Source organism: Paramormyrops kingsleyae, chromosome 3, assembly GCF_048594095.1.
Source record: "Paramormyrops kingsleyae isolate MSU_618 chromosome 3, PKINGS_0.4, whole genome shotgun sequence".
NCBI classification, from domain to species: Eukaryota; Metazoa; Chordata; class Actinopteri; order Osteoglossiformes; family Mormyridae; genus Paramormyrops; species Paramormyrops kingsleyae.
Window position 1 is genome coordinate 22,526,526 of NC_132799.1, and position 22,126 is coordinate 22,548,651.

At 41.6% G+C, this 22,126-nt stretch overlaps 1 protein-coding gene and 1 long non-coding RNA gene across 5 annotated transcripts in view; one reads left to right on the forward strand and one right to left on the reverse strand.

Annotated features, from left to right (window-relative positions):
* LOC140588210 (uncharacterized) overlaps positions 1-3,628 on the reverse strand; it is a 26,978-nt gene extending 23,350 nt beyond the window's left edge. For 2 of the 3 annotated variants that reach the window (XR_011989539.1, XR_011989540.1), the window contains exon 1: positions 3,116-3,625. This is a non-coding gene — a long non-coding RNA (uncharacterized lncRNA). Of the gene's footprint in view, positions 1-880; positions 2,632-3,115 lie in introns of those variants that run through there. The other variant, XR_011989538.1, reaches the window with a different exon arrangement.
* Positions 3,629-21,265, forward strand: ipo8 (importin 8). Of its 2 annotated transcripts, none has more exons than XM_023845145.2 (25): positions 3,629-3,832; positions 5,595-5,676; positions 5,841-5,997; positions 7,047-7,205; positions 7,472-7,628; positions 7,794-7,883; positions 8,134-8,228; positions 8,317-8,401; positions 10,092-10,226; positions 10,445-10,544; positions 10,740-10,816; positions 11,696-11,812; positions 11,915-12,004; positions 12,352-12,517; positions 12,712-12,872; positions 14,411-14,536; positions 15,982-16,048; positions 16,444-16,569; positions 16,816-16,913; positions 17,076-17,171; positions 17,461-17,681; positions 18,592-18,797; positions 19,788-20,009; positions 20,326-20,455; positions 20,649-21,265. In XM_023845145.2, coding segments are annotated over exons 1-25 (3,048 nt in total). In that variant the 5' UTR covers positions 3,629-3,748; the 3' UTR covers positions 20,650-21,265. The 2 variants fall into 2 exon arrangements, with proteins under 2 accessions (XP_023700913.1, XP_023700915.1); XM_023845147.2 differs by having other exon boundaries at positions 11,918-12,004.
* The last annotated feature ends 861 nt before the right edge of the window (positions 21,266-22,126 follow it).

Sequence of the window (22,126 nt, forward strand, 5' to 3'; positions counted from 1 at the left end):
TCTGGTAGATAGCCTTCATAGAAGAGTGGCAGCTGTTATAGCTGCAAAGGGGGGACCAGGTCAATATTGATGTCTATGGATTTAGAATGGGAAGTTCCTGTAGGTGTAATGACCAGATGTCCTCATCATTTTCTCCATATACTGTGTGTGTGTGTGTGTGTGTATATACACACTATATATAAATTATTATAATTTATAATATTATTATATATAGGGCTTGCTTAATGGCGTGTTGATCTGGGTCCTCTTTCCCACAATCCCCCGCAGACCTGCATACTTTACCGTGTACATACTTTACATCCGTTGTGCAGCAGTGGGAGGGACACTTATCCTTGAGCCCAGCTCTAACTACAGCCAATAGGATTCGGGCCAAGTGCCCCACTCTAGGGGACCTTTTCATCCTGCCTCTTAATCACTCTTCTGATTCTGGCTGGAAAGATGCTCCATTCAAAGGCCGAGCCTTAAACGCTGTTTGTTACTGCTGAAATCACTGGCACGGGTCACCTGACCAAGACCATGACTGAGGAAACTACTGATGAAGGAAAAATGGATTAAATGGATCGCTATTCACATTTAAATGGTAATTTGATGAACAACGCAACGCTGAGACGCAATACAGATACATCCCCGACAGCGCCATAAAAGAGGGGGGGGGGGGGGGGGGGGGGGGATGTGGCCAGGTGTGAATGACTCATTCATACACATGAAAGTTGCTACATATTCAATGAAAGGAACCAGGAATAGTGACATGAGTTAGGTTTTTCTTATTTATTTATCCAACTGAATGTTGCAACTACACCATTTAGTCATCTTCATGTAGCCAAGACTTTGTTGATCAGATACCTGGGATCAAAACAAACTGGCACCATTGCTTACTATGTACTTTTATAATAAATAGGACTTTATTGATCCCACAGTGGGGAAATTTGTGCGTTACCACAGCTCTAGACAGATACTCTTGTACTCTTTTCAGGCTAATACCAAGAATATAAAAATACAAGAATAAGAATATAAGAAAAATAAAACACTAAATACAGCAGTAGTGCCTATGTACACCCATAGACAGTATGTAATATGGATAGTGGGTTGTGGGAAAAATGCAAGTAATAATAAATATCAACTATTTTACTACTACAGCTACAATTTACTATCCAGGTAGTGGGTATTGGCATGTACATATACATATAATAATACATATAATATATTATATTAATTAATAGCATAATGTTTCTGCAAGTGTTCAAAAATGCATTACTTTGCTATACTTTGATGTCAAATTACAAACTTAACAAAAATCTGACATATTTACAATATACATTAAAATAAAGATGAGTATAATGGCAAAACAAATATATAATAAATAATTTATTTGCCATGAATTAAGTTTATGATATTTGAAGAAATGTGTGATCATGCCCCAGTCAGTGAAAGTGTATTTCCTACCCCTAGACCCCAGAGGGTTAACCCTAACCCTATCCTCAGTTTGTGAACCCTTACCCTAATTTGGGGTCTTGGAGTGATACAACAGACTGTTGCAAAGTAGGAAACATGCTGCTAAAGCATGTTAAATTGGGGTTTCCCATCCTACGTGGGGCAAAGAACTATCATAAAAACACATTTTGATGCCTGAACATGCCAAACTTTTTCTAACCCTAAGCCTAGCCTAATTTGGGGCATTAGGGTGAAACAACAGGCTGTTGGAAAGCAAGAAATATGCAGGCATTATGAACAATGGCAGCAATAACTTTTCCTACTGTTACCATTTATATGCCAGTTATGATTTTTTTCTGACCTACTACCTAGGGAACAACAAATAATTGAGAATCATCAATTCCCATATTCTGAAACATGGAAACTGCCTGCATGAGATAAAAGGGCTCAAATTTGCCCTGAGGGACAAAATTCACTGGACCAAGGAAACAGCCAAATCAATTTTACAATATTGGCTTCAACAGTTTCTTAGTTTAAGAAACATTTTTGTTAAAAGCATCCGAAAATATTCAGTGGCAAACATACTGTATGCCATAACAGGAAATCAGGAAGGGTACATGTTTTTTATGGCATTGAATCTGAACATACACGTACAAGCTAAATGGATATCGTGTCCCAAAAAAAAAAAACTAAGACGAGCAACTTATCGTTTAATATCTATTTATAGCATGGTTTCGTCAGTTTTTTGGGTATGGTCCTTAGAAAGCTTAAATCGTGATTCAATCTGCTGTAGGTCTTGCAAGCGGTGGTGACTTCACAGCCGCCTCACAGTATGCCAGCCATCGGCGATTCCCCTACAACGGGCACGCAGCAGGCGCGTAGCCAGTAATGGGCCAGGGCGGCCCGCCCACATTACTCCCTGGCCCACCCAGGCAAGTTTGATCAAAATACATTTTTAGTTTATTTTTATTGTTGAACATGATGGTTAGACTGTGTTTTGTTATTGCCTTTGCCGAATATTGCAAAATAAAGGTGTGTTTTTGCAGTTTGTTTGTCTATTATTTTTTCTACTCTCTAAGGTTTAATTATTATTTAAGTAATATATTTTTTCTAGGAAAAAATATAGGCCCGCTCACTTTTTCAATGGCCCGCCCAAAATACAATTTCTGCCTACGCCACTGGCACGCAGTAGTTTATTTCCTAAAATAAAAGGAGCAGTCAGCGATGTACAGCCTCTCCTCAAATTACACAGCGCCAAATCCAACTGGATTCTCAATAGAATTGTACATCGCGCAATACAGAGGTGTGTAAAAGAAAGAATATTCAAAATATATAATACAGAATTAAACAAACAAAACTTCCCTGTTAACTTACAACCAAATTAGATGTAATTAGAAATTATATCTAAACGCTGTTTAGTCCTGCGTAACTATAATTTACATGCAAAACACCATGTTAAACAATCTCTAGAACATAATTCATAACCTAACTAAAATAAACGGAGCAGTCAGCGACATGCAGCCTCTCCTCAAATTACACGTAATCGCGGGAAAAATAAAAGTTCCTTTTCGATATATAAAGCTATAACGTGGGGGATATAATCAACACTACTAAAGGAGATTTTATTCCAATAATTTAAACAGTATTTACAAATTATCAAAGAGAGCTGAATTGCACGTCTTACCAGCGTCAAATCCAAGCAGATTCTGACGGGAATTGGCGCTGAAACTCAAAAAAATAAATAAAATGAAATGCGTCGCTGATTGCCGTCACACCAACAACACTCAAGTAGGCCCCTTTGTGGCGGAACCAAAAAATACAGACTAAACCAACGCAATACATATGCAAGTATAAACAGTCACAAATAATACACGTGTCATAAATAATAAGTACATTTAAAATAAAATAAAAAGAACCGGAGGAGCCAGACAACTACATGGCTACACCTGCGCCGCTTCAGCCGTAAGTTGCTACCATTTAGATTTGCGATGTAAACCAGCCAAATTTCACAGGTATACCAGGCAACCTCACATATCGCTTATTTCAATGCTGAATATGTAACAGCAACAGTGAAATTAACAATCATTACGGTGAAATATTTTTAAAACATTACCAAGCCAACTTTCCAGCACTGTCCCGCAAACGTGCCAGCTGTGGCTACCCAAATACACGGTCTCTGCCGTAAAATGCTGCTGTTTACGTCACTTTGCGTTGTCGTCTTCCGATCGCCGGTCAAATGGGGCAAGGCTGCCTGGCATCCCTGCTTATTACATTGTAACCGTGACATCAATAACTTTAGTTTGTCACCGAGGGGCAAATGGACCCTAACAGAATCATCCAAGCTCTTAAGGGCACGATCGACCCTAATCTCAGAATAGCCGCGGAAAATGAACTCAACCAGGTAGGTGAGCCGTAGGTCCGTGACAACTTTGTTTTTGTTTGGGGGAGGCTGGCTTTCCCTGCGCGGAAATGCGGGCCGTGTCGCCTCGGTTCGACGCGGTTCTGACACCTGTGAGTGCTGGTCGGGTCGCTCTTTTGTTTCCTCGTGCTTATTCTCTGCAGTCTTTTGTCGTTTTATTCAGAAATGTTACGCAGGTGGCTGAAATTGTTCGGTACTGTGAAAAACAGTCTTTACCGTGCATATAGGACAACGACTGTGAAATTAACAATCTTTATGCTGAATATGTGACAGCAACGTTGAAATTAACAATCCTTACAGTGAATATGGAATAACAACTGCGATTAACAATATTTACATTGCGTATGAGACAGTAACTCTGAAATAAAAAAATTTCCTCTATATGGGGAGGTAACTGTGAAATTATCAATCTTTACACTGTATATGGTGAAGTAAATCAGATTAACACTATATGGGACAGCAAATGTGAAATTAATATTTACATTGTATGTGGGACAGTAATTGAAATGATCAGTTTTTACACTGCTTATTGGACAGTAAATGTGAAATAAAAATATTTTGCACTATATATGGGACAGAGTGTAAAACTGATGGGAAACAGATCTATCTTTCATTGAGTAACAGCAAGCAATATTTGATGAAATTTGTGGAGCATGCCTCGTGCTACTATTTTGGTAATTTTGGAAGAACTGAGCACTCACTAAGGGGAAGATTCAAGTGTCAGTGAAGAAAGTGGCATCAACAGCCATAAAATATTTTTAAAAAGGAGATTATGTGGATAAGCAAAGCAAATAGACATTAGTGGTGTAGTGGTTTTTTGTCAATAAAAAGTGCAAAACACGACAGAGTGGTGCTGTATACTGCCAACTCTGCCAAAAACATGCCAATTACAACTGGAAATACTGCAAACTACTTATACGCCAGTTATGGTCCACTGAATGGTCGGAGGACTGTAAACCTCTGTTCTATCTGACGTCAGCTTCCACAGCTGATTTTTACGGATTCCACTTTGTTCTACTTGAATTCTCTGACACATGCTTGAGTGTTTAACTACCTTTTTTCATAAAAAACATTTTTTTCTTGTCTGTAGGTCATATTTTGATTTTGTGAGGGGGCAGTTTGTGGCTCATTGGGTTAGGACACTGAACCTGTCATCGGAAAGTTACCAGTTTAAATTGCGGGTTTGGCAGAGTAATTTCACCATTAGGCCCTGAGCAAGTCCCTTAATCCCCAATTGCTCCAGAAACTGTCTGACCTGCTTTCTCAATTGTATGTCAATTTGGAGAAAAGTCTCTACTGCATAAATAAATTTTCTCATGTAAGGTAACATTATAGACTGTATACACTATAGACTGCTTTTCCTTACACCTGTGATAGAACTTCACAAAACTTGATGCACATTTAATCCCTATTTATGCATTTAAAGTATTTAATGGTAATTGTTCATGTGGTTAGCCAAAGAGATTTTCATTTTAATTACTTGTAACGTAATATAATAATAACAGATATTTATTGTCTTTTATGCCTCCCTCGACTTCCTCTTTGCAGGGTAAGCTGTCCACGTAGGGCAGCCACCTGTTGGGGCACCCAGGGGTTAAGGGCCTTGCTCAAGGACCCGCTGACGTGATGAGGCCGGGGACCTTCTAATTACAGGCACACAGGCTTAGCCCACTGAGCCACACGCTGCCCCCTTAATTTGATTTTATACAATGAATAATGCCCTTTTTATTTTATTTTCTTTCAGTCCTACAAGATCATCAACTTTGCCCCCACTTTACTCCAGATCATTGTATCAGATCAGGTTGAGTTTCCTGTACGTCAAGCAGGTAAAGAACCATTCAAAGTGAAAGAATGGTGCATCTGTTTTTCAATATACCATGAAGAGTGCTGTCATACCCAGCAAATGCCTCAGCAAGATCCATAAATGTATTGGTGGCTCCATCCAGTGACAAGGTGATAAATGCCTCTTACATGTATCTCCCCTGCCCAGCTGCCATCTACTTGAAAAACATGGTGAGCCAGTACTGGCCGGACCGGGAACCTTCCCATGGGGAACTTGTGTTTCCCTTCAACATCCATGAAAACGACCGGCAGCAGATCAGGGACAACATTGTGGAGGGGGTCATTCAGTGTCCTGAGTCCATTCGGTGAGTGTTCAGTAAGCATTGCTTCAGCACTGATGGGCATAGTGTACCTGTGCAGTACATCCGCTAAGTTTTAAGGAAGCATTACTGCTGGAAACTGATGTTCTTAGTGTGTCTGAACAGTTCACCCGGTGCATGTTCAGTAAGCATTACTGCTGAACACTGATGAGCATAGTATGCCTGTGCAGTCTATCCACTGAGTGTTCAGTAGCGTTACTGCGCACTGATGTGCTGTGGGTAAGGGACATAGTGAACACTGATGTACCTTTTGCAGGGCTCCAGACTAACCTTTTCAGTGGTAGCACTGCTACTACTAGCTTTCTCAGTTGGTCACACCAGCTTTTGTGCAGATACTGTTCTTGTTACTGCTACTTGTAAAATATTTTAATCTGAATATTAGCTTTAATAACCTACCTCTCCTGGTCACTTCTTGTCTGTCTCGGGAACTCTCTTTGGCTCTCCCTCTCCACCAGTCTCCTACTCATTTATTTAATTTTATTTTGATAATCAACTATAGACTGCTTCCTTTTTTTAATGCCACAGTTTTGCGCATTTTAGCATCAGTGCACATATATGTACATACTCCCGGGTGCAGGTAAGGACAGACCAATTCAACAAGAAAAAAAGATGCATTGAACCAAAGAAGAAGGAAAAAAAACTTTCAATCATAATTTGTTAACACAGTACCTGTGCAGGAGCAAAACATCCTAATGATTATCATAGGCTGGTACAGATGCGTCCAAGTAAAATTTTAAATCACTCACTCTCGATAAAAAGTCGCAGTCTAGAGCCTTGAGTTCTTTGTGCTGTGAGTTTGGGTGGAGTGTGCTTGTGCAGTCCATCTGGTCAGTGTTCAGTACTGTTACTGAGCACTGATGGGAATAGTGTGTATATGCAATCCATCTGGTGAGTGTTTATAAGCATTACTGCTGAACACTGATGGGAAGAGTGTGCATGTGCAGTCCATCTGGTGAATGTTTAATAAGCATTTCTGAACACTGTTGTGCTAGTTGCATGTGCTGTGAGTAATGCTGTGCTTGCTGGTTTCATAGGGCTCAGCTGAACGTGTGCCTCCGTGTCATTATCAAGCACGACTTCCCTGGCCGCTGGACTGGTGTTGTGGACAAGATCCGGTTGTACCTGTACTCTCAGAACAGCACCAGCTGGTATGGCAGCCTGCTGGCTCTCTACCAGCTGGTCAAGACCTACGAGTGAGTGTCCTGCTCAGCCCCCCACAGAGGAACCACAGTGATATGCAGCGTCTAAGTTACATTTAATCTAATAGTTATTATTATTGAATGATAAATGAATGACATGAGTCTTGCTGCCTTTTCTTTTTACTCTACACAGAAATGTTGACCTTCAGCGTCTACAGTGATGTATTTAGTAAGCTTTGCTCTTCAGTGATCAGGAGTAGGGGAGCAAGTACTCCGCTGTCTGTGTAGTAAGTGGTGTATTCATGTGCCCTGTCTCCTAGATACAGGAAGGCAGAGGAGAGAGCCCCCCTCCTGGCGGCCATGCAGATCTTCCTGCCCCGAATTCAGCAGCAAATCACTCAGCTGCTGCCGGACGCCACTATTTTTTCTGTGCTGATCCAAAAGCAGATTCTTAAAATCTTCCATGCACTGGTGCAGGTGAGAGTATGTGAAAGTATCTGGAGGACAGCCTAGCTTATTTCATGTTAAGGGAATGAAACCCTCTTGGTACAAATTGTCATGTGTTGCATTTCTCCATTGTTTAAAAGAATATAGGTGTAAGAAATTGAGCATGCTGACATCTGCGATTTCTTTCTTGCAAAGTACTCATTGCCACTGAACCTGGTGAACAACACAGTTCTGACCCAGTGGATGGAGGTGCTCAGGGCCATCTTGGATCGAGATATCCCTCCTGTAAGAGCAAGCTCTGTAATACTTGTATAACTGAACTAGTATTGCGTATTCTATAATGTGAATGATTTCCATAAGTGACAAAACAGATTGACTAGGGATAAAATCCAAGTGAGGAATGGCTCATATAGGTTATCCTTGGCAGAGCTGTGACTGCAGGCATTATTGTAGGTATTGTTCCTGACTAAGGGCTGCTAGTGTACACATTACAGTAGGTATCATTCCTACGACTGTCCTGTGTACGTCGTTTCAGGAGACGCTGGAGGTTGATGAGGATGATCGGCCGGAGCTCGTTTGGTGGAAGTGTAAAAAATGGGCATTACACATCATTAACAGGCTGTTTGAGAGGTAAACTGCTTGGAGGGTGGAGGTCTTGGGGGATTCATTTGAGTTTGCCACTAAAGTATCACCAAACTTCATATAAAACGCATTGTAGGTACGGAAGTCCAGGCAATGTGACCAAGGAGTACTTTGAGTTTGCAGACTTCTTTCTGAAGACATATGCAGTGGGGATCCAGCAGGTATGAAGAAGCAGCTGTGTTTGTGTGTGCGTGCATGGAAAATTTGTGGTATCTTCATACAGGTATAGGAATGAAAATGTTTAGGGTTCAGATATCAGTAACTTGCTGATATCTGTAGTTTAGAGTGAGTTGTATATTAGAGTGCGAGAAAAATTGTGATATTTTTAAATTATCTGTATTACATTGATTAGGAAAAAGTATGCTCTTTTATTTCAGATTTTTTTCAACACGTTGATCCACTATGAAGTGTCTTTCATGGAGAATACATATTGGAATTACATTTAGTAACTGGTGGCACCTTCTTTAGCAAGAATGACTTTTTAAACTAATGTTTCCTTTACCTGTTGATCAGTCCTACACAAACTTCTAGGTATATCATCCACTGTATCTTTACTACAAAACCGCTTTGAGTAGTGAATATTTCTGTGGCATTATACATATGTCATTCCAAATTACAGCATTCAGCTGTTCTACTCTAGATTTACTTTTACGCTAATAATTGGGATGGTAAGATTCACCACCTCGCATTAGACCATAGACATAAAAGTTCATCATGAGATGGTCCCCATTAAAGTGTGCACTAGACATAATTTGGGATGAACTTGTGGTGCATTGTTTCTTTGCATCAGTAAAAGCTGATCAGATATATATAATATCAGATATATATAATATACTTTGTTTCAGTACTAAAGACACAAATATCCATCCATCCATCCATCTATTGGTAGAGGCTCGGCCACCAGGCGCTTGCCCACGAGCTCCCACCCCAGGCCTGTCTTCAGGATGGGGCCCCAGTCTTCTCAATTTGAGTGGGGTCACATTATCCTTTCTGTTAATCTTCATAGGGGATCTATGTAAATCGCACTTTGTCTGGCCAGTCACCAATTTTCATTGGCAACCAGGGGCAATTGCCTCAGACAACATAGCTCTTAGGATCACCGAAAGACAGAAAACCCTCCGCCATGATAAGGTGGTGATTCATGGAGGGGAGACATAAATATGTGAAGTAAAAATGGTACTCTTATACTTAATTTATGATTTGTTGTCTGCGTAAGAAGACCCAAAGAAAATCAAACTATCTGTGCCATACTGAATTGCATAGCATCATATTCTTTTGCATGGCGTCATATCATGATGAACTGTATTGTGTTGAATCAAATCACACCACAGACTTGAACACATCTTGACCCATACAAGATTTAGCAGGAATGGTCGAGTTCCAAGATTTTGGTTGAGGTACAAGTTGAAAAAGATTTGACAGACCTCAAGGTCTGAATTAGTCGAGTTAAGAGGCATTTGAGTTCCAGGGTTCTATTATATATCATATCACATTAGTAGTTGCTTCATATATGTCTTTAATGTATCGGATTGTACGCAATGTATTGGCCTCAGTAATGGTTTTTGATTCCCTGGTTTATGATTGTTGTTCTGCATCATCTATTCTCTATTAAATGAATACGGGCTCTCTTCCTTCCAGATTTGCTGCTACAATCCAGAAGTAATAGTTGCATTCATGTCAATATATAGCTAGAATGAAGATTGTCCTAAATTTGTTTCACTAATTACATAAGTCAACATTTTGGGTTGTAAATATAAGTGGGCTGGGGTACGTAGTGCATGCTAACGCCATGAATACAGATGTCTGAGATGAGCTCCCTGCCTGCTCTCCCCCGGTGACACCTCCATGCAGGTTCTGCTGAAGGTGGTGGACCAGCACAGACACAGGCAGTATGTCAGTCCCCATGTCCTGCAGCAGGCGCTGAACTATCTGAACCAGGGCGTCTCCCACTCGCTCACGTGGAAGCAGATGAAGCCACACATGCAGGTCCGTGCACAGTAAGGATTCCTCATATGTGGGGGCTGTCTTGTCCCTGTCTTGTCCCTTCCTTCCTGGATAAAGACAGTAATCGGCAATCCCTGTCTGTATCTTTGTTTCACCTGTTTCACTTAAACATAACTATGAGGAATCGCACATAGCCAGAAGGTCACTGCTGTCTTCCGCATGAAGTGTATCCTTACAGCCACCTCTTTTATGGCTGCCAGGCCATCTGTCAGGAGGTCATTTTCCCACTTATGTGCTACAAGGATGAGGATGAGAAGCTCTGGCAGGAGGATCCGTATGAATACATCCGCATGAAATTCAGTAAGTATCGAAACACATTTATATTTTATTCTCGATTGCTGCTGTTTTCTCTCAGCTACCCAAAGTCTCATTGTATAACTACAATGACAAAGTCTCACCCTGTCTCGTCTTGGTGGCACAGGAAAGCAATGTAAATGTTCTGTGGGGACATGCTTGCAGCCTGTGCCTGAATTGCCTGTGATCTCTGCATTTCAGATTTGTATGACGACCATGCACTGCCTGCCACTGCTGGCCAAAGCCTCCTGTGCAAAGCAGCCCGGAAGAGGAAGGAGGTGAGAGAGCTGATGGGGTTACTGCTCCGAGATGCCAGAAGCAGAGGAATGAGAAATCATTTGATAGTTTATTTGCCATTTGCACAAGTATGAGTACAGGTACATAGGAATGTGTGAGTTTTCACATATCCCACCTCATTCTTCTTTTAAGAAGACACACACACACACAGACACACACACACAGACACACATACAGGTAAGAGTTAAGCTTGGGGTCCGAACTCAGAATCAGCCGTCCATTCAGCAACCTTTGAGCATTTTTAGCAGTGCTAATGGTCTTGGTCTATTCTGCCAAGGACAGTGTCTTTCTCATCACAGGCACAGAGGCTTAACCAACCAACCCACACACTTCCTGGGTGCTAGCTAGACAGCTATACATTCATTTTTAATTATTTAATAAAGACAATAAAAATCCACCAGCCATGAGAAACCTCACCCTGCAGTGTGACATATCTTAAGGGAATGAATCAAGTCTGTATGCTGTTGTCCCATGGATTATTCTCTGTTGCGTGTCATCAGCAGGGGCATGTATACTCTAGCACAGTGTTTCTCAACCCAGTCCTCAGCGAACCCCAGCCAGTCCACGTTTTTGCTCCCTCCCAGCCAATCAGGAACACCGAATAGCTGGTACAGGTGCGCTGGGAGCTGAGAGGAAGCAAAAACGTGGACTGGCTTGGGTTCGCTGAGGACTGGGTTGAGAAACACTGCTCAAGCAGGTTCAGGGGACCCAGCACTGTATATAGAGTTGTTGAATATGTAAAAAGATATGTAAATTTTTGTGGTGGTGTGGGGGGGGGGGCAGGGGCAGGTAGCATTTTGTCAGGTTGTCTAGAATTTCTAGGTACGCCCTTGGTCATGAGCCACTTCTACCTCTGTTAGGTTCTGCCTCAGATGATGGAATTCTGCCACCAGATCCTAATGGACCCAAACACTGACCCCCGTAGGAAGGATGGGGCATTGCATGTTATTGGTTCATTGGCTGACCTCCTACTCAAGGTAATAAACTATTTTTTGGTATATTTGTTTTTATGAAATTAAATTTTATGAATGTACAGATGACAGATTAATAGATTGATTTTATTATTCTCTTTGTTACAGAAGAGGGTTTACAAGGACCAACTGGAACTAATGCTACAGAACTATGTATTCCCCCTGCTGAACTCAAACCTGGCATACCTCCGGGCTAGGGTCAGGCAACCTCCATTTGTTTGCCTGACTAATTAACTATTTCCATCACTAGTTTTTTATTGGTCTAGTGATAGGATCAGGGCCAGTGCTAGGTCAACAGGAAGGGTCTTCAGGAACTCTATCCATGATTAAGGCGGGTACTAGTGGATGATTTCAATAAACAAATGTCTTATTTTTAAACCGTAGTGCATAACTGTGCATAACTGCATCAATGTGGCCTAGTTCATGAAAGTCTATGGTTCTGGTCTGGGTATTGGATGTGAGACGGTAAGATTAGTGATGAAAGAAAGATGCTTCATTTTATGAAAAATGTCCGGCATCCTGTCTGCTGTTCTCTTCTGCCACAGTCATGCTGGGTCCTGCATTCCTTCAGTCCCCTGCATTTCCATAATCATCTAGTCCTGTGCAATGCTGTGGAGCTGGTGAGGCAGAACCTCATTGCCGACAAAGAGATGCCAGTCAAGGTGGAGGCAGCCATTGCCCTGCAAATGCTCGTCAGCAACCAGGAACAAGGTGTGGTGCTCAGGTCCAGGAACCAAGCGCATAATCTCCCTTTCTGAGTGCATATACATGCTACTGCTGCCTGTTTGCTAAATGCACAGTTGCTCAGATTAAACAAGGTTTTAAAGGTAGGTATAATAACCATAGTTCAGGTATGATTGGTTCAAAGTTAGGTGAGTGATCTCCCTTTGTGTGTGATCTTCCAGCCAAGGTCTACATAAGACCCTACATCAGGCCTGTGATGCAGGAGCTTCTGCACATTATCAAAGAGACGGAGAATGATGATCTCACCAACGTCATCCAGAAGATGATCTGCGAGTATAACGAAGAGGTGGCAGTCATCGCTATTGACATGACACAGAACCTGGTGAGTACTTAGTGAAATCCCTAAAGAATTCACTGTCTAACTCAAATCCCCAAAGGATATGCTGTCTGGCTCAAATCCATGAAGAATATATTGTTTTCATTCAGAAGCATGCTGTTTTCATTTTATCAAAGAGTGATGAATTTTCTCCAAGAATGATGAAATATTTTGATACACTTCATGTATACATGTCACACATTCTATGCTTTTATTTCAGTCCTAAAAAACCTATCAGATAATGGCTTTTTTCCAACCCTAACTATTCTTCATCTTGTTTTTGTTTGGGGGCTCCCCTTCTGTGCTTGCATTACTATGTGTTCAGATCCTGACTATTAGACGTATTTTAGAATTTACTGATGTATGTTCTAACAGGACAGTAAAAACAGATTTACTCTGCTTTACTGGACTAAGTACCGTATCATAAGGGTTAGTAAATGCAGGTGACAAGCACATTCCTCCTGCTCAACCCTCATCATTAACCGATTAACTGGTGCAGCATCATAGTGAGTTCACTTTTGTCCTAGCTTTCATTCTCTCTTTCAGTGTTTCATCTCCAAATAAAATCCATATTTCTTGCTCCCATTGGGTTGTGATGTACCTTGCGTTGGGCTGGGAGATAAAACGATAATGACGATTATCGCAGTATAATTTTCATCAATATCAATAAGACAAGTTCTCCATAAAAATTCGATACAATTTAAGACCAAACATGTCACTGGTGACACGCTTTGCATCAAAAAATGTCAGTTTCTCTGTAACTACTTGTCAGGACTTGTGTTGGAGCACAAACACAAACACTGCTGTAAAAACAGGGGATTTAGTGAACAAATAATAGGGCAGGCAGGCAGACAACAGACAAAACCATCAAAACAACAGGACACCTCACTGGGAGAGTAGGTAAGTCCAAAGCAAGCCATTTAATAAAGGTAATCCAGCAAAATCCAGAGTAAAATCCATTCCATGAGAAATCCCAAATTCCAGTGGTGGAGTTTTTTTCAGTGCTGACTAAAATAACCTGTTCATGTTCTATCTCAGACTTGTGAAATGCGAAATGCTGTTTAGTAGCTATGGCCAAAACGATGCTTCATAAACCATTTGCAGTCATTTTTGAGCGCATGGGGCTTTTGGTTTCCTCTTCATATGCTTTGAACCCTTTTTCGAATCCAGCTCCAACTAGTGAGATCAGAAAATAGAGCACAAGGTTCCAGAAGAGTCATTTTGCCCATCACTGCTGTTTGGCAAGTGCTTGTGTTCTGACAATAAAAGTTTATAACTACAATTAACCATCTAGTTTCTTCAGCTTTAACTCCCATTTGACATTTATAAAAATTATTGATATTGACTGATATGAAAATTTCACCTGTGCAGCTAACAGGGATAGGGGGGTTCTCATTTCCAAAATATGTGTTTGCACCTGTCCTATGTAGCTTCCAATAACTGTGACAGAGTGGTCAGCTGAGATAAGAAGGTGCTGGCAGCTTTGTCAATGTCTGCATACTTCCTCATATGACCAGAAGCCATATATGCGTTTTCTCTGACAGGCGGAGATCTTTAGCAAGGTCTTGCAGAGTGAGGAGTATGAAGAGAGTGAGGATAAGACTGTGATGGCCTTGGGTATCCTCAGCACCATTGACACGATCCTCACTGTCATGGAGGACCACAGAGAGGTTGGTGACACCCTCTCATTGACTTTACCAACTAGTGCAATATAACCACTTATGATATTGATGCAATATACTTTTACTTTACTGTGCTAAAGTACTGTGCATTTACTCCTGTACACATTTACTTTTCCTGTAACTTTTGGACAAAGGTACTTTAGACTCCTGTATAGAGTTTTTTTTTTAAATCTTATTTTATTTTTATTTTATACTACGGGACCGTTGAATGCTTGAATCTGATTGGCTGACGAACGTTCTGAGGTGTGCAATTATTTTCAGGGAAACGCACGGCGAACGTAGTTCCAGGCAGCTCTCTTGACCGCATTACAGTTCCATATCACTTCGAATAGTTAACTGTAATAACAGAAATTAGCATACAGTACCTATATATACAGCACACAGGACTAAGAAAAACAACAACATGACAGACGATTTTCCGAAAGTAAATTTTAATATTTACGGTGAATAGGAAACTTTCAACAACTGGGCTGCAGCAGTATTAGACAGTCCAGATGAAAAACAACATAAACGGAAGCGGACATCAAAGGCAGCCGGCAACAACAAAAGACATAAAACGATCAGCGAAGAACAGCTAGACATACTCGAGGGAGAAAAACACGAAGAAAACACCAAAAAAACAACAGCTAATGACGTTTTGGAACTAGCAAAAGAGTCGTTGGATGAGATGCGGAAGAAATAATCCTACTCACAATAGCGATTTAAGTAGAAAAACCGGACGAATCCCTTGAAATATATCATCTGATCGATGTCTTGAGGTGTGGCAACCGTAGTATAAGCGGAATAATTGACTCCGGACCGTTGAATTATTAGAAAAATAATGCACACCCGAGGTGTAACGGCCACTCCGCTTCGCGTCGTGGCCGCATCACCACCTCGGGTGTGCATTATTTTTCTAATAATTCAACGGCCCGTCGTCAATTATTCCTTACATAATGTTTAGCAGTGCTCCAATTTGTTTTACACTTCACTTTACACTTCATTCCTATTTTTATACTTATACTGTATTCTTGTCTATGTGTGATTGTGCAATCAGAATGTGAGCAATTTCCTCTGGGATTAATAAAGTCTCCTGATTATGATTCTGATTCGGATTCTGATTCATCTCCGCAACCACAAAGGCTGATTCACAATAACCCTTCCTCATTCCACGCAGTTCTGCCATTTTCCTAAGCTCTCTGTAAATCAGTGGTTTTCAAACCTGTTCCTGGTGTCCCCCTCTCCATGCCTGAATGTTCCATTTTAGCCCACACTGCTTTTAACCTGCCACATTTATTATTAACCTATTAAGGACCATATAAGCCAGATTGAGGAAGGGTTCCATTGAAATCATTCTGGCTGGGGGGGGGGGGGGCTGGAACAGGATTGAGAACCAGTGCTATAAATAAAATGGTGGTCTGCTTATGTTGTGCTGTGACATCTTTCTGTTCCAGATCACACAGCAGTTGGAGGGAATCTGTTTGCAAGTCATTGGCCTTGTGCTGCAGAAACCTATAATAGGTAATCAGTGGAAGCTTGTGGTGACCAGGAGGCCTTATTGAGAAGTGTGGCTGTGTGTGATCAGGAGGCCTTATTGAGAAGTGTGGCTGTGTGTGATCAGGGAGCCTTATTGAGAAGTGTGGCTGTGTGTGATCAGGGGGCCTTATTGAGAAGTGTGGCTGTGTGTGATCAGGGGGCCTTATTGAGAAGTGTGGCTGTGTGTGATCAGGGGGCCTTATTGAGAAGTGTGGCTGTGTGTTTGTATCCTGTGTAATTTCTGGTACTTAAATTGCAAGATTTCAGGATCCTGTTCATTGCAAATGTCATGGTTTTAATTATATTAGATTAATTAGATTTAATTAGATCAATTATATCGCTATTATTGATGGTGGCCTTGCCTTTTTCCTTGTTTGCAGAGTTCTATGAAGAGATCTTGTCTCTGGCCTTTGGCCTGACCTGTCAGGCTATCTCCCCCCAGATGTGGCAGCTCCTGGGGGTTCTCTATGATGTTTTCCAGCATGACTGCTTTGACTACTTTACAGGTGCTCAGCTTTGGCGTATCTATTCAGGCATGAGAGTGATATAAAATTGGTTCAGTCGTGGTTAGTAAATGAACAGCTGCCATTTTGGAGAGGGAAGAATGGGTGGGTGTTTGTTTCACGTGCCTGTATAGTCAAGCATTTTCTTTACTTTTGAGAATGTTATTGCAGGTCAGTGAGGTGCCAGGAGTTTTCACATATGCACTAAGATGGTTTTGAATCTTGGCCTTGCTGCTGTTTTCCTGACAGATATGATGCCTCTCCTGCATAATTATGTGACAGTGGATACTGACATGCTGTTGTCCAACTCCAAATACCTGGAAGTCATTTACACCATGTGTAAGAAGGTGACTGCCACTCTGTCAGACCTCCACCCTAACCATATCTCCAAACATCTGGAGATCATTTACACCATGTGAAACAATGTGACTGTCCATCTTTGTGTTGTATAGACATGGAGGTAATTAGGTTGCCCCCATGACCTTTTTCAACTTAATCGTCTTCTCAAGGTCCTCACAAGCGATGCAGGTGAGGATGCAGAATGCCATGCTGCCAAGCTGCTGGAAGTCGTCATCCTGCAGTGTCGTGGAAGGGGCATCGACCAAGTAAGACACAGTGTTATTCGGGAATATTGCCAGTGCTGTTGCCTTAACATGGATTTGAAGTCATTTGCAAAATACCCATTTTTGACAGCTGGAAACACTCATGATTAAGCCAGGAATAAGTTCAGAGAAATGTGTTTAATGTGTTTGTCTTCCCACTCCTGCTTTTGGAAGTGCCCAGTACAGGTCATGCTGGGTGACATCTCATTATGTGATGAATACAGCTGTCATGTCTGTTGTGTTGTCCCTGTTTGACTGAGCTGTTTCCCCTCCCTTCCTCTGGGGGTGTTAGTGTGTCCCCCTGTTTGTGGAGGCCGTCCTGGAGCGGCTGACGCGTGGCGTGAAGTCCAGCGAGCTGCGGACCATGTGCTTGCAGGTTGGCATCGCGGCGCTGTACTATAACCCCACCCTGCTGCTGCACACTCTGGAGAACATTCGCTTCCCACATAGCCCAGAGCCCATCACCACGCAGTTCATCAACCAATGGATGAATGACACAGAGTTCTTCCTGGGGTAGGTCCTCCACACTGCCTCGCACAATCCACCACCTCACGGACATTTAGGGAAATCTTCCTGCAAGATCGGGGGATGTGTGGTAATGATAGACTTTGTACAGACAGTCCCTGGATTAAGAACGTCCGACTTACATGCTTATGAATGGACTGCTGTCAAGCCTGTTATATTAAAAATATGAGTTAAATACAAATGGTTCGTCATAATGAATGTACTACTGCAGGTAGTGACACTGCAGGTTCAGCAGTTCAATCGATTCGAGGTACAGTACAGTACCATATGTAGTTACAGTAATAATAAAAGTATCATTATTATGCACTGTTATTTTCGGAGTTGCCTACAAATTCAACTTAAAGACAGACGATCTTGTTCATAACCTGGGGGCTGCCTATATAGAAAATAATGACAGTTTTGGTGGGTTATTGTGAGCAGAGGAACAGTTTTATACTTAGAAGTAGTATTATTGAAGTAAGACTTCTTCCTGACCTCCATGACATTGTACTCATATTCTGTTTTTTGTATAACTGAGATGTTTGTTCCCTGTAGGCTCCACAATCATACAAGGGGCATCGTTGATGAGATGTTTTCTTTGCAGATTCCAAGATTGTAAGATATGCATCATCAGTCTGAGTGTGTCGCTGGGATGTTTGTTCTCTGCAGGCTCCACGAAAATATACATCAGTCTCAGTGTGTCGCGGGGATGTTTCTGCATTCTCTGTGATCAAGATATGTGCATCATTGGCCTGATTCTGTTGGCTAGGATCTTGGTTCTCTGCAGGTTCCACAATTGTGAGATGTGCATTATCGGCCTGAGTGTGTTGCTGGGAAGTTTGTTCTCTGCAGGCGCCGCGATTGTAACATGAGCATCATTGGTCAGAGTGTGTTGCTGAGACAGATTTGTTTTCCATAGGCTCCATGATCGTAAGATGTGCATAATCGGCCTGAGTGTGCTGATGGAACTGCCCAGTCGGCCAGCTGCAGTGGAAGAGGCGGTTGCTCAGATTGTTCCGTCAATCTTGCTGCTTTTCCTGGGTCTGAAGCATGCTTATGCTTCACGGATGCTGAATAAACCGGACATTTTGGCCAGAAGACCTGTCTCGGAGGAGGATGAGAATGGTGAGCAATATTTTAAGTCATTTCGACAACAGGAGTGTCACTCTCTGATCCATACCACCTGCCCAATTTGTCTGCGCATGCACAGCATCTTCGAGCACGCATACACTGCATTGCCTTTTCTTTCAGTCCCCATCCGTTCATCCTGCCATTTTAAGGCAAACCATACTGCTTACATTTACAGCAAACTACAGTGGTTGCTTTACTGTTTAGCGACAACTGATGTTAATGTTTCTGCTGACTGAAAAACTTTTCTTTGCTTGTCATTTTCAATGTTCACCCTGGTTGTCTATTTCCATTTTTGGTCAACTCTATTACCTAAATGTATGAAATATTATCCCATATCTGAAATGTTTGCATTTCCATCAGGTGAAATTGCTGCTATGTATTTTGGTATACATATAGCGTTGGCTCACTCTGAACTGAAGTTTGTTGTATTTTGCGTTGCAGCCATATATATAATATAATTTTAGACCAAATCAGTGGGATCAGAAAAAAATCACATACATTTCTTTAGCTGTTTGTCCTATTGGCATAATCTACTGACTTTGCCGCACCATAATAGTGGCAGCCGTGAGGGACATATACAGTCACCCCATTGTGACTGGGGTACCTAACGAAACCCATAAACACACACTCATTTGCAGAATAAACCTGATGTAGTGAAAAGAAATGGCAGCATCAGGTTAGGTCCTGAAAATGTGATTAAGTATCTTTTATTTGTAGAGCTTATCATTTGAAATGTAAGAAATGGGCGTTTACATGTGCTCATTTTACATTAACTATACATGTCAATCATATCGCACAGCCCTATTTGAAGATAATGGGGCCTAAACAGAAATTTTTAAGCCAATTGCTCAATCATCTTGATACTAGAGAAATCAAGGACTTGGATGGTTGAGGAACATTCCAGTTTATACCAGCTGTCACTCAGCTGAGGATTGTCCTGATAACCTGATAATACATTTAAGTCCTAGTCTCTCTTGCCCACAGAGGAGATCTCTAGCGATGACGATGAGGTCAACGAGGTAAACCGCAAACGAAACATCAGTCAGCAGCCGGCCAGCTCAGCGGGTGGATTGGAGGATGATGATGAAGAGGAGGAGTACTGGGACGAGGAAGGTCTGGAGGGGACGCCCCTGGAGGAGTACAACACCCCCCTGGACTATGACAACGGGGAGGACGAGTACCAGTTTTTCACTGCTGCTCTGCTCAGTAAGACGTGCACACTAGAACTTTCTAGCAGATGTGTTTGGCAACTAGGAAAGCCATGTTTTGTTGAGGGAAAATGTATTTTTCACTGGGATATTTTATCTAACTAAACCAATGTGTTTCTGGTGTATTCATCAGGTAAAAATTACTATGTGATATTTGAAGAGACATGTATGTTCATAAAATATCCAGCAGTCAATGTCAAGGGCTACTCTTCCAAGAAAAACACATCTGTTGACAAGTCATGTGCCTAAAATCAAGATAGAGCTGAAAGTGTTTCGCACGGTGTGTCTCCAGAGACTGACTCTGTTGCTTACAGGGGTACAGAACACAGATACTCAATGGTATCAGTCCCTGATGGCGCCGCTTAGTAACGACCAGAAGAAGCAACTGCAGGAGATCTACAGTGTGTCCCAGCAGAGGAGGAGTACAGGCATCAAAGGGCAGTGGTGAGAAGATCTCTGCTCACTATGTGCTCCAGATACTCTAAATTTAACGAAAATAAGTGAAATTAGATGACCAGCACTCATTACATGTGCAGAACAGCTCTTTTCTGTCTTTTCCTCAGATTAATTGTGTGGAATTGAATGATCATTGTCTTTACAGTGACTTTACAATTTGCCTTTTCTTTTTTCCCCACAGAACTTACTGAACAGTTGAATTCAGTTTGATCTTTCAGATCAGTGGGGTTTTAACGTGAGTGGATTACGGTCCTGGCCTGGCCCAGGTCTGGAGCTGCCCTTCAGACTGCTTTACCAAAACCCCCAGACCAGAGCTGAGGTGCAGAGCATCAGGAGGGTTTAGGGTTAGGGTCCTTCTTTCTTTCTGTCACTGATCAGCTGGTGCAGCCATCAGTATCTGCACTAGCGTCTGAAGAAAAGCGGTGGGCACTTCATTGTATCCACTGGGTACATCTGCCGGCGTTTGTACACGTGTGTGAGGACGTGCAGTATGTCCCTCTAATTTTCTAAGGACTGATAGGTCTGAGAGGCCCGTACCTCATCGGTGCCATGCAGGATGCAGCGAGTTTCTGCCTGTCCAACAGGACTTTAACTTGTTTTACCACACAGAGACACCCCCGGGGTGACGTTCGAAAAGCTCCCTGTGGAACTAATGGCACAAGCAGGAGTCGGACACTTTTTGTAACAGTTTCCAGTTTTCAGAATTAACTTAAATTCATAAACTCTGGTTTAACACCCTGCTTTTGTATTTGCTGTGGCTTATTGCAGTAGAACAGCTAAAATACAGTTGTGTCTGTGTCTGTGTGTGTCTATGTGTGTCAGGGAGAGAATTCTGGTTCAGTTCCCTTTATATCTAAATATCATATTAAGATGCATCAGTTTGGAGTCTTTGGATAATCTAAAAATGCCAAAACCTTGTTACTTTTTAATTAAAACTTTTAAAAAAAAAAATTCATAGCTGTTACAAACATTGAACAGTATGTCTCTAGTGTTGACTAACTTCTACACAACTCCTGCACTAATGGAACAATAAAATATATAAGCTCCACACCCATGCAGTACTGCAATACTGCATAATGCAATACTGTTTCCCAAAACAGGTACAGAATCACTGTATATTCAGTTTACCTTAAGCAGCAGAGCCAGGCAATAGATGCAACTGCTTATTTCCCTCCCCAATGAGTATTTTGCAGCAAAAACACTCAATGTTTCTAGTAAACAGTAGACAGCACTCTTTATGTATTATGTAGCTTACATACAAACTGTGTACACATAAAACATAATCATTTACTTACATATGTCACATGGAAGTTGTTGTAAACCTCCATTTTACCACAAGAAGTTCATACAGACTTGACTATGGAGATGCCATTCAAAGTATACATCTCAATTCATTATGAAGTTAAAATGAATAAACCTAACTGTACTTATCTGTATCAAATGAAACATCAAGACTTGTGTGATAGACTGGGAAGGTGACTGCAAACACTGTAGGCCACAGCTGCAGGACAAGAGGTCATCAACCTCATTACTCTCAGGGATTATCCCCAGTGCAAAACATAACCAGAACTAAAAGTATATATTCAGTGTGTAAATGTTTACTTATGAATTAGTTTTAACATTATCGCATATGGTAAATAACCACTATTATAAATAGGA

Excerpts from the sequence above, each read along its gene's own strand:
- ipo8 (XM_023845145.2), top strand. The coding sequence starts at position 3,749 with ATGGACCCTAACAGAATCATCCAAGCTCTTAAGGGCACGATCGACCCT. Across the intron at positions 5,998-7,046 it reads CAGTGTCCTGAGTCCATTCG|GGCTCAGCTGAACGTGTGCC; the intron begins GTGAGTGTTCAG and ends CTGGTTTCATAG. Across the intron at positions 17,682-18,591 it reads GACACAGAGTTCTTCCTGGG|GCTCCATGATCGTAAGATGT; the intron begins GTAGGTCCTCCA and ends TGTTTTCCATAG.